The 17,345-nt window shown below is 42.0% G+C and overlaps 1 protein-coding gene across 7 annotated transcripts in view; it reads right to left on the reverse strand.

Annotated features, from left to right (window-relative positions):
• Window positions 1–17,345, reverse strand: part of rtn1a (reticulon 1a) — a 215,735-nt gene that overhangs the window by 42,120 nt on the left and 156,270 nt on the right. Inside the window, exon 1 of one of the 7 annotated variants that reach the window (XM_041215030.1) lies at window positions 14,912–15,079. The exons of the other annotated variants lie outside the window; for them this stretch is intronic. Coding sequence (XP_041070964.1) covers window positions 14,912–14,972 — 61 coding nt within the window. The 5' untranslated portion in view covers window positions 14,973–15,079. Of the gene's footprint in view, window positions 1–14,911; window positions 15,080–17,345 lie in introns of those variants that run through there. 7 annotated transcript variants of the gene reach the window in all.

Below are 17,345 nucleotides of genomic sequence, written 5' to 3' on the forward strand. Positions count from 1 at the left end.
TGGGAGAATCCCGGTGCTTCTTTGAATAGTGTCATGGCACCTTGAAGGTGTACGTGCAGTAGTAGAACAGGCAAACATTGATTCAACAACTCAGCCAGAACAAAACATCTTTCACAGTTCAGCACTCCCTTAATATTGCCTGTAGTATGTGTTCAGTTCTGCAGCAGGTCCTGAGCCCAGTACCATCAACTAGGGCAATGTAACCGATATGCAACTTACAACATTCACCCTGCAAATTTCTAGTATTCGCCCTGCCATCTTTTGCATCGCTTAGAGGTCAATTTATGAATGGCACTGGCAAAGCTCCAGAAGGAAGCTGCTTTCCTGCCCCATAAGGAAGGAAACAATGCATGGCATTGGGAAAGCTAATTCATTCAGCTTAAAAATAATTAATTTAGAATTGAGAACATTTAGGAAAAATAAAATAAAATATATGCATGCAGGAAAAGGAGCATAAGTACTTGATTTCTTTTAAAGTTATGATGATGGCAACATATTACAATTAAGGCAAAGAATCAACAATAGTAATGCATGCCTGATCTGAGAAACACGTTTCCCTAAAGCTTGCTACTGTAACTGGGGAGTGGGAGGAGAGGTGCTGTGGGAAGGTTGTCGGAGGTTGAGGGTCAGGAGTAAGAGGGTTGTCAGAGATGAGGGGTTCATGGAGATAGTTGGAGGGCGGTGGAGGTGGTCGGGGATGGGACAGTGGTTGGGGGTGGGGAGGGTAGTTGGGGATGGGTAGGGTCAGGGGGTCTGGAGGATAGTTGGGGGGGGTGGACGCTTAGTCGGTTAGTTGAGGGAGTAGTTGGGGGGAGGGTTGGCAGTTCAGAGGGTGGGTTGGTGAGGGGGTAGTCAGGGTTGAGAGAATCAGGGTCAGGGTAGTTGGTGGATTGATGGGGATCAGTCTGTGGGGTGGTAGTTAGGGGGTAATCAGAGTAGGGAGGGTAGTTGCAGGGTCACTAGTGTAGTCGGGGGGGTAGGAAGGGTGTCAGGGGGGTGGTTGGGAGTATAGTCAGGGGGGCTTAGTGTAGTCATTACCATAGTTACCCAGGAGTTAGAAGTGATTTTAATCCTTCTAACTTTTCCTGTGTAACTATTCTGCTAAGGGAATCGGAACCATCCGAAGTCTCCAATTTAAGTTGGAGTATCGGATGGTTCCAGGCGCAGGGTAATTGTCCATTGGAAGTTTAAACTTTCCGGGCAATTGCTGTGCAATCATGGGAACCTCCAGGAGCTATCCCAGTGCATCTTCTGAGCTACCTCCCGGCTACGACCCTCTCCAGGGGGCAGAAATTCTAAGCCAATATATCTACAAAGAAACAATGCTAACTCCTTGTTAGCATTCCCTACCCTATCAAACAAGAAGGTATTTGCTAGCAGCTTGGACTAACCATTATACAACTCTGATAAATAAGGTTAGAGACAATTGTACTCTATCTGGTGTCTCGCCTAATTTTAAAGAGTTAAAAAACAAGTTCAAAATTAAAAGTGCCGACATAGTACTTGATTTCAGCTTTGCTGAAATCCATATCTGAATAAAGGAACATATATTTAATCACTGCTTATTAATTGTATTGTTTATCGGGATGCTGAGAGCTCATCTAATAAAACCAACTTAAAATGTGTCCCACTGCCTGATTATCTAAGTATGCATTCAACCATCTGTTGTCTGTGGAATCCATTAACCTGTAGGATTGTCAAAAAATTACGTGCTGTACAAAATGTCTAATTCACCTAACGTACCTTCCTTACAACAGTCATATCTCAGTGCAGCAGTTGTTATACATGGTACTCACAATGATCCTGTGTATCAGAGAGCAAAATTCGTTAAACCAAACTCTTGCAAATAAAGGTTGTTTGCCATAAACAGCAGAAAACTCTATGGATTTAAACTAAGAGCTACAAAAATGCTTGCTGGACCATAACGTCAATACCCTCCCATGTTTGAGAATCTCTCCACAGGAACAATGGCACACAGCGAAGAATTATTTTTACAAAATGGCTGCTGAAGTTGTTTACGAGATAGATGCAACATAGAAAGCAAGACTGCTCTGATTTTTTGAGGGAAAAAATTATACATAAATATCATTTATAATGTTTTGCTCACTCTGTGAGGCATAATTTCTGAAGGATTTTTCAGCACTTTTACAAATGGTACAACATTCAATCCAGCGAGTACTGTTGTATAGAAGGACAGAATGCTGTTATCTACATTTAGCAATCTACCAGATCATTTTGAGAAGTTCTATTTTAAACCTGCTGAATTGCAGATTTGCCCTACAAAAATGATGATATTTGTACAATATACAGCAACAATTATTTAAAGCTTGTGTAGTTACTAGCCAAAGCAAAGCATTAACAAAAGATATAGGACCCAAACTTCCTGAGTTTGGCGGTAGGGCTGAAATTGGGCATTGCCCCTCTGGGCAGAATTTTATCTTCCCCTATGTAAACTGCACACAAAATTCCAATCCAGGTGTATGGATGGGCACATCTGCTGCAGTGGCAGTTTAGAGATATGGCTGGGCATGTACCAGGTTACCCTAGCAATTCCACTCAGAATGCCACATGACGGTCCAGCAGATCCCATGCTTGCTGCATTTTTAAAAATTCGTTCATGGGATGTTGGTTTTGCTGGCTATGCCAGCATTTATTGTCCATCCCTAATTACCCTCAAGAAGGACCGTCTTGGATAGCTTGGTGAGTTCCTGCCGTGCATCTTGTGGATGGTACACAGTACTGCCATTGTGTGTCAGTGGTGGAGGGAGTGGATATTTGTGGATGGGGTGCCAATCAAGCCTGCTGCTTTGTTCTGGATGGTGTCAAGCTTGAGTGTCGTTGGAGCTGCCCTCATGCAGGCAAATGGAGAATATTCCATCACAGTCCTGACTTGTGCTTTGTAGATGGTGGATAAGCTTTGGGGAATCTTCTGTTGTAAATATCCTGAAGATCTGATGGTGTAGAGGCAATTAATCCTTAAGGATCAAAATCCTTCAGATGGCAGAACATCCAATCCCCTTTTGGCAAGCAGTGTTCTTTTTCTAAGAGCACAATTTTCTAAGAGCTCATTTGCCCATTGGAATGGGAGGGTGCTGCTTTGATCTTCTACCAGCAAGAGAAGATGTGTCTTCACACCCAATATTGCAGATCCTATATGGTGGCGACGTAAGTCCTGGGAAATGTTTGGGTCACTCTCCCATCAATCACACCCGGAGTCTGCAATTCTGTAAGTAACTAGGTTTGATTTTATGATTATAATTTGTACTAGGTAGCTAACCTTCACTTTTTACATTTTGCTGGAGAAATAATCCTGCTGCATTTTGTTTACTGTTGCTTTGCACAAGGATTCAAAGGTTTCCAGGTACTGCTCCATCTCTAACTTGCTAGCTGATACAGTAGAGTCAATAATCTGTTTAAATATTAAAATGACCCCATCCCTGGGTTTTGGATGTGGCCATCAGCCTGCACACCTGGCTGTCAGGGGTCTGTCCCCTTCTCACTTCTGGTGGCAGAGTGATAACCCAACAATTTGGGCACATACTTATTACTCAAGGTTATAAAGGTACAATGCTCCTTTGTTAGAATCATAGACCACAGAACCACAGAAAAGTTCTCATCATTGCAACCAACAAGGATTGAGGGGTGTGTGCAGACCCTATCAGAGTTTGGTAGCATCTCAAGTAACTCACGCAGGCCGAACCCGGGTTGTCCTCAATGCAGCTGCTAGGTTTCTGTAGACTTGAATGTCTCACCCTTATAGAGATGAGCTAGAAGCCAGTGCTCAAATATTACAACGTGGACATAGGTGTGTTGGTAAACTGCTGACGCCACTTAGGTACTGAATACAGTAGAAAGCCAGGAATTATTATGGAGCCTGGTGTGTGCAAAAAAATAAGGAAAAAAAGAAATAGATGAATGAATTAATTTGAGTGTAAAGTGGTTAACGGCATGTGTGGGAATCAATCCAAAAACTTAATCATACTGTTGGGGGTGAGGGGGAAGGATGATTAAGCTGCATGTTATGTGCCGATACATCACTTTCAGCTTGTTATTGTTAAAACTGGACTTCAATTTAATAACTATCTGAAAGCAAACTGAATACTGAAAATACTTCTTTAAGTGACTGCAGTAGAAGTTTTGTTTATCTTGCTTTTGCAAACCTTCTTATTTGCATCGGGGCCTCCTGTATGATCCTGTCTGACTGGTGGTTGCAAACGTTCCAGTGATTAAAAATTAACAAATTCCTTCAGGAGTTTTGTTCTTTCTAAAATTAGGGAGAAGTACCTTGAGCATTTATTAATATTTTTATAGACACCTCTGCTTATATCCAGTTCTGTGTAGCTTTAAAAACATGCAGCTCAATGTGGGATAGGTTATTAATAATTTTATGATGAAAGTTGGGCAAATTCCTCAGGATATTTTCTGCCCCACTGCAAACTCAGAAATTTTCTGTACCAGAATTGCTTGATCTGCAGCCTGTCCATTTAATAACATGCAAATATTACTTACAAGTTTGATTAAATTGATAATAGTGTTAACAAAATGTGGTCCCACGGTCTTTCCACAAGACCATGATAAGTACAGATGAGATGCGCCATAAGACCCAACCTAATTTAACCATCCAAGTTTCACATGAAGTAAATAAAACAAACAAAAAATAAATAATGTGTTTGATTGCATAATTCATTTTGATACAGTATGGATACTTGTGTTATGGGGGTCAATGGAATTCTTATAACATGGCAGGGGTGCCTCAGAAGCAAAAACGTTGAGACACCCTGATCCAAGCAACAAAATGAGACTGATTTAACTTTGTTTTGTGCTGAGGGTTGATCTATTTTCCACATACAAAGCAGAGGAAAAATTGCAGAAACCCATTACAGTGGATCCAATCCGCTGTTTGCGTTACAAGCACAGTTGGAAGATATTCCCAGAGCACACTCCTATTTCTCAGAAAGTACTCATGTCATTTTGGTGAATCCCTGTCAAGTAGTGGCCCAAAGATTTCAGCACACACTGGAACTGAACCATGGGAGTGGCACTTTGTCTCCACAGACCGTAGGATGCAACAGACAGCCAGCAAACCTCTAAATACCTTCAAATTGCACCCTTTTTAACAGGTGGGGTGGTGGTGGGGGGAAAATAGCTGTGCCTGCAGGCCATCTGACTGCTGTTTTTAGTGGACAGTGGCATTGAAACTGATGGCCAGTAAAGACATTGCAGGCTTCTAAAGTATGGAATACTTTCTCTCAGGCCTACAGCAGTGGTCCATTTTCCATCCTGAGTTTTCAATGCAGGTCCTGTCAAATGGGAGTTTCCTACGCTGGGGCACGTTGGGTCCATACAGATAAGCCGTCAGGTCTATCATTTCAAGTGCAATTTGCTCATCAGGTGCTCAAGACAAGTTAGGGGGATAGGGGCAGGGAGGGAAGAGAGCAGAGAAATGTTTCTTTAAAAGTTCCTCCATTGAAGTAACAAGACACAGATACAACATGTCAACTTGCATCAACTATAAAGGAACAATTTGTCATGAAATTGTAAACATGAAAAAATAATATGTTGATCATTTCAGTACACAAGGCAGTGGAAATACTCCCCTATATCATTCTGACTAACCAGCAAAAACTGGCAAGTTGACATTCAGATACTTCAACAACTTGTATTTATATAGTGCCTTTAACAGAACAAACATCCCAAGTGCTTCACAGAAGCATTATAGAGCAACATTTGACACTAAGGCACATAAGACGATATTAGGACAAATTACTCTAAAAGCTTGGTTAAAGTGGTACGTTTTGAGGAGTGTCTTAAAGGAGAGAAGGAAGGAAGAGAGGTAGAGGGGGCGGAGAGATTTAGGAAGGGCATTCCAGATCTTAAATCCTACATAACCAAAGACATGGCCACCAGTGGAGTGATAAGTTGGGGATGCACAAGAGGCCAGAATTAGATGAGCACAGATGTCTTGGAGGGTTGTAGAACTGGAAGAGATTACAGAGATAGGAAGGAGTTAGGCCATGGAACAACTTGAAAACAAGGATGAGAATCTTAAAAATGTAGCATTGCTTGATTGGGAGACAAGGTACAGGGATGATGGCTGAACAAAACTTGGGGCAAGTAAGGACAAGGGTTGCAGAGTTTAGGGTAACCATAAGTTTACAGTAGGAGGCTGACCATAAGTGAGCTGGAGTAGAGTTAACAAAGGGACGGATGAGGGTTTCGGCAGGTAAGCTGACACAGGGGCAGAGTCGGGTGATGTAATGGAGATGGAAATAGGCAGCCTTGGCGATGGCACACATGGGTGGTTGGAAGCTCATCCCAATGTGAATGGTCTGGTTCAGCCTCAGAAAGTTGCCAGGTAGGGGGATGTAATCGGTGAATAGGGAATGGAGCTTGTAACAGGAGCAATGGATTCAGTCTTCCCAATATTTAATTGGAAGAAATTGCTGCTCATCCAGTACTGAATGGCAGATAAGCACAATGGAGGAGTCAAGAAAGGTGGTAATGTGTTAGAGCTGACAACTGAGGTAATACTTCACAAATCAAAACCAGTACAGATCCGACCGCCATATGAAAGATTCTCTTCTCAAAAGAAAATCAAGAACTTCACTTCGTTAAAGCGACTGTACCTCAGACTTACTGAAAACATTATAAAAAAGCTTGATCACTGCGTCATTGTTAGACGATAATTGTAACCTAAACCATCTAGCGGAAAACTGATGGAATCTGGTCAACTGACCATTTTACATTCCACATGAGTTTATTTTCATAATGGAAAGTCAAATCAGGTGGGGTGCAAAATGGAAGGCTGACTGGATCCGTCAGTTAAGTTAACATGTTTAGGGGAACTTTAACTCTCCTCAATTGACGAGAAAGAGTAGGGTGCAGTTAAAAAGGAGGGTGTCTACTTCCCACTCAGTTTCCACTGATTCCCCACTTAAGCACTGTTGCATCTAGCAGCAGACTCTGGCTAATGCCTAGTAAATAAAGGCAAATCAAAATCCCATGATCTACAAAGAACTCTAATGTTATTGTGATCTGCATCTGGTGTGGCCTCCTGGTATGTAAGGGTACACAGGCAGGCCCAAATGTGCCTCTAAAATAAAGTTTTCAAAAAAAAAGTTTAGCTTAGCGAGATCAGGAGGAGAAGGAGAGCTCCTCTGGGCCCCACATTAAATTCTGGGCTCACCAAACACCCCCAGAGAAACAGAGATAACCTGTTTTGATGAAAGGTCATCGACCTGAAACGTTAGGCTGAACTTTACCAGGGAGGCTGAAGTCCCAGTGCCAGGGCTGAAAGTGGGACTCTGCTTCATGGGCGTCAGGACCCAGGGAGGCATATTTCTGATGGTGGCCTATTAAGGATAACCACTTGCCCGCAAGAGCTGCCAGCCAATCAGGTCCAGCAGCGGCACCGCTACTGATGTCCAGTGCTGAGGCTGCAGCTGTGACAAGAGGGCACCTCAAAGATCGAGGCTCCCTCGAAGAGGGATAAGTGGAGTTGGGGGATTATTGGAGTCAGGCAATCAGGCCCCCACCCACCCCCCTCGATAGGGCAGGGGTTGCTGGAGGACAGGCGATGTCGTTGCCATGGCCCGTCTTTGGGCCATGAATTGCCAAAAAGGAGGGCTCTCCCCCTACAGTCACTAGTTTGGCCTCAGCTACAGTGCTACGTCTAGTTCTGGGCGCCACAGTTTAGGAAGGCATTGGAGAGGGTGCAGAAAAGATTCACGAGAATGGTTCGAAGGGTGAGGAACTTCAGTTATGAAGACAGATTGGAGAAGTTAGGGCTGTTTTCCTTAGAGAAAAGAAGGTTGAGTGGATATTTGATAGAGGTATTCAAAATCATGAGGGGTCAGGACAGAGGAGATAGGGAGAAACTGTTCCCAAGAATGAGGGGGCACAGGTTAGTGAAAGAAGCAAAGGCAAAATGAGGAGGAACGTTGGATGGAATCACCCCAGGTTTGCACTAAGTTCAGTAGCGGGCGGGAAAAATAACTTTTTACCCGCCAGCTGCAATGACAGCTTTTCACGCCATATCATCCCAATCCCACCTCATTAATCATGCATTCCTGAGAAACACGCAATTTTGCTGGTGGGTGGCCTCCAATTCACCCACCATCTGTTACTTGGCCACTTCCTCATGCAGGGCGCCATATTTAAAGTGCAGCCACATGCACATCTCTTAGTGCTTCCAGCCCAGGACTGCTGCACAGAAGACATGGCCCCGAAAGGCAAGAAGACTGCAGCCCCCCGATTCAGTGACGTGTTCCTGGAACGCCTTCTGGACATCGCTGGAGCCCGCCGCAATGTCCTCTACCCCTGCTCTGGCCGCAGGTGTCACCACTCTAGCTTTGGAGGCGGTGGCAGAGATGGTCAGTGCCAATGCTGCACAGAAGAGGTTCGCCATCCGGTGCAGAAAGAGGATGAGTGATCTCATCGTGCTGCCAGGGTGAGGCAACCATGTCATCAACTCTAAACACTCACACTCACAAGCCCATCACACATTCACTGACATCTCACTCACTGCCAGCTCAAGGGACATCACCACTCACTCTCTCACACATACCCTCACATCTCCATCTCGCCTCATCTCCTCTGGAGATTGCCTCCTCAGCCCTCACTCTCTTGAGGCCACTTTCACAGATTAACATGAGTCCCTAAACACACCCTGGGATACCACCCACCCACCCACCCCCCCCCCCCACCTCCCCTTCCCCAGTAAAGCCCTAACCCTGCAGCCTCTACCCTTGCCTGAGGCTACTTCTCCCCCTTCCCCAAGCAAGCCATAGCCCTGCAGTCATTGAAAAGCCACCCATGTCTTGTAAGCAGAGACCTGCCCGTGACCCCCCCTAAAAGTGAAATGGTGCTGCCTGCGAAGCCTGGCGCTGATGACCGTGAGTGCTGCTCGAAGCAAGGTAGGCAAACAAGCCTCAAAGGCCCAAGCAAGCTGCAGCTCGCCAGCTGCACGTCACTTATGTCCAGTTGTGAAACACAGCACGCCAACATGCCATGATGATCCAGCGTGGCAGGATAATTCCATCGAGCTGGGCTTACAATGATACAGATGTATTACAATAAAGTTCCCGACGTGTGGCAGCAGGAAACTCGGCCTGTCACTGATGTGTGGAGCGGATGATTGCTAACTGGTTTCACGACGTCATGAAACCAATTTTTGGCCTTCCCACCATATTGTCTGCTCACGCCAGCCACGATGCCTGATGCCAGTGGGCACAGAAAATTCTGCCCTTTTTTTACGCAGTGAGTGGTTGGGATTTGGAATGCACTGCCTGAGAGTGTGGTGGAGGCAGGGTCAACTGAAGCATTCAAAAGGGGATTAGACTGCTACCTGAAAAGGAAGAATGTGCAGGGTTATGGGGAGAATGTGGCAGAATGACACCAAGTGAACTGCTCATTTGGCGCGCTGGTGCAAACACAATGGGCCAAATGGAGGCCTACTTTGCGCTGTAACCATTCTGTGATACAAAGCCGGGGGTGGTGGGTGGTGGTAGGTCACAAGGTTTCACTGGACAGCTGCCCATATGTGTCATTTAGATTGTCAGTTCGGTGGGCAAGCTGGGTGCCCACCGAACTATCAAGGCCTATGAAGGCCATTAACAAAGTAATTAAAGTTGTTAAGAAAGCTGCCCATCCAACCTTAAGGCAACCCATATAGGTTGCGAGCCTGACCTGGTAAAATACCTGCAGAGGTGGGAAGTGACCCTTAATTGGCCACTTTAGTGACTCAATTGGGCTCTTGATTGGCAGCACATCCATCAGATTTCCCACCACTGGCAAAATGGCATAGCCACAGGAAGATTTGAGCACACCCGCAATGCCTTCCTGTGCCATTTTACCAGCCTTCCCACTCTCCAGCTTGTCACTAATGGGGTTGGTAAAATTCCACCCATTAGCTCAGCTTCTCTCTCCATAGATATTGTGTGACCTGCTAAATATTTCCAGCATTTTCTGTTTTTATTTTGAATTTCCAGCATCTGCAGTATTTTGCTTTCATTTCATATTGCCGACGTGGCCATAATTCAAAAATAAAATCTTCTTCTCCCATCACCTTCTGACAATGCATCTGGAGGGCAGCCTAACCTCTGACAGATACAGGACTTCTCCCCTCCTTTCCACTTCCTTCATGGCTTCCAGTGCAGTATGTGAAAATCTTGGGAGCCTATGCACTTCCACATTGTAGCAGCTTTTGTTTCTCGGGTCAGAGTCACTTCCTGCATGACTGTCAGCACCTACCCCAGGTGCAGGCCAGCTTTAAGTGATGCTAGCCACTCACAATATTGGTCCTCTGCTGATGTGTCGAGCCAATAACAACTTGGTGAGTGAAGTGATCAGATAGCATAAGTTAGCATGCTGCCTGCATCACAATCAATAGGTGCAGGTCGAGCGTGCGTCACAATGTCCACGTGCTACCGAATTTAGCTCAGTTCATTTACATTTTTGGGACATGGGTGTTGCCAGAAATGTTGGCATCTACTGTCGATAACCTGCCCTTTTTCTTGAATTACTGTAGTTTATGCTGTGAAAGTGATGTTAGGTAATAAGATTCAAGAACAGCTCCTTTTGGTTCCTGCTACTACACAAAAAATAAATTGTCAATGGACACTTCAGCTTTAACGTCATAAAATGAATTGGGATTGACAGTGGGGGGGCGGCGGGGATAAGGATTTTTAAAAAAGGAACAACTGCACGTTATTAACAACATCTTACAACCCACCTTCTCTCAGGGCTTTCAACTCAACCTCTCAACAGTAATGAAGAATGAAAACTGCACAGCTAAGTGTAGAGAATGAAGGGATAAGGGGCTGTTTGGGTTGGGGAGGAAAGGAGAGGAAATAGGATGGAAGCCTTTAAAAAGTTGTAGTGGCAACATTGATGGCACAATGTCAAGAGACAGTGGAATGATAACCTACAACTTCTGATGGAGCAAGTTCTAGAACTCAGTTTGTGGTCAGTGAGAGATAATGGGCCAATTTTTCACAAGGAGGGAGGAATTGCAAGTTTACCTGTTTCACTGCAATAGAAGCCACTACTGCTAATTTTAAAAGGTGCCAACATCTGGCTGCCAATAACCCCCCTGTACACTTTTTAGGATGTTGGGTTCAAAGCACTAAAAACAACCAAAAGAAAGCAAGAGAAGTAATTTTGAAAGACATAGATATGAAAGTGAAAAAATGAAAACCATTTTGATCCTGCGCTCCAACCTACCAGGATATAGGTTCTATCCAAAATCTGAATTATAACCCTTCCTTAGAGATCAGTATACAAAGCAGAATGTTGGAAGGAATCTTGGCCTATCCCACCGATCCATGTTCTAAAATTAGTAATGTGAACCAATCGCATTTGAAGATGTAATAGGCTTCTTGTATGTTAAACTCTGGATCAGCTGTCTTCTTTGAATCAAATTACAACGCAAAGGTATTGTGTTTCTTTACCCAAGGTCAAGACATGAAACTCTTCATATTATCAAATCATTATTTTCCCTCACTGAAAATTAGGTCTGAATCAAACTTTTTAAGAAGTCTTCCTGCCCTGTCACAAAACAATTACAGCATCTGCTTTATACATATTAAAGGTTTGTTTTCTTGAGCAGGTTTCACAGTGATTCCAGCACCCAAGACAGCAACCATTTACAGCCACTTGCACTACACTGCAAATAACTAAGTGCGTGCACATTCTCCACAGCACTTTAACATGTCAAATTTAGAAACAAATAAACAGAGAATTTAATATTTCATTTTCTTTCCTAAACAAATGAATCAAGCGTATACTAACCAAATGCTGCTATTGTGAAATCATACAGTTGAATGGAGCCCTAAACAAAGAGTCAGGCTTCCTACTTCCTGCTGGGTTGTGAAATGGTGAATACAGACTTCGCTTGACTAATGGGAAGTGCCGGCCCTTGTTAAATTACATTTACTACCATATTATCATAATACACTCAAAACACCACTCCTACAATAGTATACCATGCATTGCCCATGATATTAGGTTTCTAGTGAAGTTTATTAGGCTAAAAATGTACTTAACTTACTATTCAGCTCTTGCCTAGCAACAAAAAAATCACAACTTCACTTGCTTAGAAGGCTATGAATCAGAATTGCAGCAGTGCCCCCAAAGTACTCAATAATGTGACTCGTATCAGCCAGCAGGCCCCTAAAGCCATGTTTTTCAATTAAGTATTGTGTTCTTATGCTAACTTGTATGTACAAGTTTGATGTCCTCATAAGGTTTTGTCTTTATAAGTGAAAAATTAAACAATAAAAAAAGTTAGTTCCTTAAATACTTACTTTTAATTCAATATGTTTTCCATTCTGGACATGGGTGAAGCAGTGCCATCATTCACATACAGCTCCACGTGAATATTTTTGTTAGCAATTGGATATAAATATCAAAGTTTATTTCTCATGGTACCACACTCTATTACTGCAGGCCTAGATGTCCTTACTTCCTCTTTAAACTAGTGGTATTTACTTGTTGAGACATCAGGCAGTCTTAGTTAAAAGTGCCAGAAAAATCTTGGGCTTAGCTTAAGATGGGCAAAAGAACTACAGCCAGTAAAAAAAGAAATTCTGTCACTGGTTGGCCAACATATACCAATGTCCCCACTTATATATTCAATAAAATAGCAGCTATTCTCAAGCAGTCCACAACACTACCTCTGGGAATTGGTGATTCATACGATTTGTTTAAATTTTGCTTCTGTATCATAGTGCCTTATAGCACAGGAGGAGGCCATTCAGCCCACAGTATCTGTGTCAGCACTGTGAAAGAGCTAACTAGTTAGTCCCATTCATCTGCTTTTCTCTATTACTCTTTATTGTTGATTATATTAAAAGTCTGTGCCCCTGGGTTGCCAGCTGCACTGCAGTGGAAACAGTTTCACCCTATTTGCTCTATCAAAACCCCTCCTAATTGTGAACATGTCTATTAAATTTCCTCCTAACCTCTTTGCTCCAATGAGAACAATCCTAGCTCTTTTTGTCTCTCCACATAAATGATACTATTCTGGTTATTCCCCATCATGCTCTCTCTAAGGCATTAACATCCTTCCTAAAGAGCATGCCCAGAATTAGACACATAATAAGACACATGAATACGTGTCTTCTTGACTCTTAAAATGCCCTCTGAACAAGGGATGGGCTATAGATGCTGGCCTAGCCAGCAACTCTCACATCCCATGAATGAATAGAAAAAAGATGAAGTAATATTAACACATTATTTGTTCAGAGCGAGCATCAGCCATGTTTACAAAATCTGGGTTATGACATCATCAATACTTCCCCATTCTGTTCAAGCCTTACAATGCACCCACATTCAACAAATGTTCTTTCCAGAGTTTATCTGGCAGCACAAATTGTGTGCATAATTTCAAAATAAATGTATGTCTTCAATTTTTTGCCAAACTGATGACCTGATAGTTTTCCCACTTAATCTGCAATCACATCAAATAGGTAGTAAAATCTATGTTAAAATCTGAAGATTTATTTAGATTTGATTATTTTATGTTTTCACTTAATACTTCCCTTACATTCCAAGGATTGTTTATACATAATATTTTCAGAACAAAATAAGGATATTATATTACATGCAAGGGTGCAAAAATCATAGTAGAAATAGTGTATTATGTGTACTAGAACAACATTCAAATAAAAATTGGTGGCAGACAACTTTTTAAATGTATTTACCAATGAAATCTGTTTATGAATATGGTTGTTCAAATGGATTAATAGGGTAATTTGTAGGGTAAATAATTACAATGTTGAAAAACTGAAGGATTAATATGCTTTTTTCCATTCATTGAGGAAAAAATTCAGCTGTATTTTGCATTTCTGGACCATATATCAATGGGAGGGGTATTCTATTCTATCTGTTCTGAAAAACCGTGATCATGTCGGATGGTCCAGCATGGAATATGCTCGAAGGCTTTGGAACATAAAAGAAACAAGTCTGTCAATAAAATTTTTCCTAATGGGACACGGTGAGCAAACAGCATTATCCCAGTCATCCTGGCAACAGAAAGAAATCCCTTTTTTGAGCACAGTTAGACTTCTTCATTATTGGTCACCTCAGCTTCTGAAATGTCTAGACAGAATTCAGAATGATGCTGAAAGGGAAAAAAAATGGCTGATAAACCCCTCTGTGCGCTGTAGCGGAGGCATATGGCCACACCCAGTGCTGATCTGGATGCTTTTGAAACATGTACAAAAGGATGCTTCCACTCGTCTCTGCATGTATTATTTTGTTATGAGCAATAGCACAATATCTACCATGACTAGAGATTTACTTTGCTTCAGGTAGAATCCTCAGCATATATCTGGTTAGATGTTTACATGAAGTAACAAAAACAGATTATATAAATCTCGTTAATTATGAATAAGACTAAGGATGAAAGGATAATTTTGACCCTTTATAGAAGATGGTCTGTATTGAGAAAAATGCTGCTTACAATATGGGTGTGTCCGATTAGAAAATGATTCTCTATAGATATACTGTTAAATTCTGCTCAAAATGGGAATGTCAATGAATAACACATATAATATGCATTCATTCTAGTACAATCTTAATGTAATTTATTTTGCTACAATATCTATACATAATAAATAAGGACAGATGATCAAATTCCAAACAAATCTCCCTGAAAAGGCTGTGCACAATCAGATACACAAAGCAATAAAAAATGTTACTCATGCTTTCTTTCAGCAACATTTATTTTAAAAAACAATCTGCGCCACACCTACCCACAGCAGCACATTGCTCAACAAACCACTGCTTTGCTGCAATAAGAAGCAAGTGAAAGGCCCACAGGTGAACAAAGCACATTAAGATGCATCTTAGTACAGAAACAACCCTCCCTGCTCCAGTCCTTTTCAAAACATGCAAAACAATTAAGTACCATGGTTTTTCCAGCAACTCCACAGGCATTCCATCTTCGCTGAATCTGCACTGGTCTGCATCTTGGGACATCAAAAATCTCACAGATATTTCTGCCACCAGGTTTTTCAGTTAGGCATTCCAATGCATTTATGGGGTGAAGTGCGTACTGGCAGGAGACTGGTGTTGTAAGCAGAACAGGGATAGGGGAGGGCAATATGTAAACGCTGCAGTCTCCACTGCAGCAAATCAGCACTGCGATATAATTGCCCTAGGGAATGCTCTTCCTTTGAAACAGAATGCAAATCTCTTTTCAAATTAAAAGCAGCTGCCTCACCAAGACTTGGGATAAGCTATTCAAGTGATTAATCAAACCTGATGGCACAAGAGCATGAGTAATTAAAAATACGACAGATTTATACATTATTATTTAAGACTATTTGTTTCTGGTTTAACGTATTATAGGCCGTACTAAGCTACTAAATTTAACAGCTCAGTTCTCAAACTATTGTCTTCATTATTGACATCAACCACCTGTACCACATACACCACATCATAAAATATGAATTCAATGACTTTTATCATGAAATTAATCTCTGAATCAGCAGCCAAGGCACATAGCTGCAAGACAAAATCTGTGAATAATAGCTTCCCTGTAAACACAATAATATAACTACACTACACGGACCTGTTTAGTTTAAATTCACTATTGACAAAATACCACACTAAATACTTTTTTGTATTAATGCATCAAACAGCAAATACTTTTGAAATAAAATTTGCAACAGTATTTTGTAGGTTTTAGTTAAAAATCACAAAGTGAGGAGTTTAATTCAAACCAGATATAAATATGTTGTAATAGATGTATCTCTCCAAAATATTGTAACTTTATACACACACTATATCAATATATTAAGTCCAAGGTTGGTTCTGTATTCCATGCAGCTTATAAATAGCAGACATAATGCATGTTAGAAAGTGGGTACAGCAATTTTCATTCCTTAGACTAGTATCCATGGAAACGGAAGCAACCAAAAGGCAGGGAAGGTACATAGATTTAGTTGACTACAAAGGAGAATGAAAAGCATTATTCACATTGTACAGAATCGATAAACACTGTGACCTACAAAAGAAAATAGCAGCTGATATCAGTGGGATATTTTAATAAGCATCTATTCTGATTGTCCCAAGGGGAGTATAAAGTTGTGATTCTAATGGAACAAAACAGCCATTTGTCCAAGAGGGCAAGGTAAATTATAAAAAAATCAGCATGTCATTATAAAATTGGTAACAATCATTTACATTATAGATCTGGTTTCCTCAAACATCTAATGTTTCATACACTGGAGATATCCAGTACAGGCCTCAGATACGAAAACATTTGCAACAAAATACACTCCACATTCCTCTTGTCGGACAAGTGTCTAAAGTGGTGTACCCCAGGGATCAGTACTGATCTAATTTAGTTCTTGATATTTATACTGATGACTTGGACTTGGGCATCAGGAACACAACATTGAAATTTCCTGATGATGCAATGTAAAGGGCTTGGCAGGGAATGTAAGGGAAGTCTGTAAATGACTTCAGGAGGATACAGACAAATTATGGAATGGGACAGACAAGCTAAAGATGCAATTTAACGTACAGCAATGTCAGGTATTGCATTTAGGGCGGAAAACTATGGAATTGAAGTATAATCTCAATGGAAAGACACTGAAAAGTATGGAGGAACAGAGACACCTAGGGGTTCAAATACACAAGTCCTTTATTTTGCTGCGGGTCATGGGCAGAAATCCACTTTCTCCTGTACCCTAGTCCATTTCTCTGCTTCTTCTGAACCTCAAATGTCACTGCTGTTTCCCGTAAACTCTACTGGGTCACCTCATTTCTAAGATCTGGCCTGCTTCTGCTTTCTCAGTTTTCTGCCTTCCTGCTGGAAATTTTGAAAATTAAACTGAGTTAACTCTAATCGGATTCTGCTGGTTCCCGTCCTGCTCTGAGCAGACTGACAGCAGAATCCAGTTACAATCTAACCTCTGACTTTGATGCCTTTGCTTCCACTAAGACCCTTACTTTCTCCCTTCCAGTTGTTCACACTGGTTTGGCCCCCACCTTCACTTCTTTAATTCAAAGGGACACAGGCGTGAACATATATTGAACATTCAATGAACGGCATGACACCAGGAAGTTCTGAGGAACAAGGGGCCTTGGCGTGTGTGTCCATAGATCTCTGAAGGCAGAGGGGCATGTTAGTGGGGTGGTGAAAAAGGCATATGGGACACTTGCCTTTATCAATTGAGGCACAGATTACAAAAGTAGGGAGGTCATGTTGGAGTTGTATAGAACCTTAGTGAAGCCACAGCTGGAGTACTGTGTGCAGTTTTGGTCACCACATTATAGGAAGAATGTGATTGCATTGGAGGGGGTGCAGAGGAGATTCACCAGGATGTTGCCTG

Source organism: Carcharodon carcharias, chromosome 20 (genome assembly GCF_017639515.1).
Source record: "Carcharodon carcharias isolate sCarCar2 chromosome 20, sCarCar2.pri, whole genome shotgun sequence".
NCBI classification, from domain to species: domain Eukaryota; kingdom Metazoa; phylum Chordata; class Chondrichthyes; order Lamniformes; family Lamnidae; genus Carcharodon; species Carcharodon carcharias.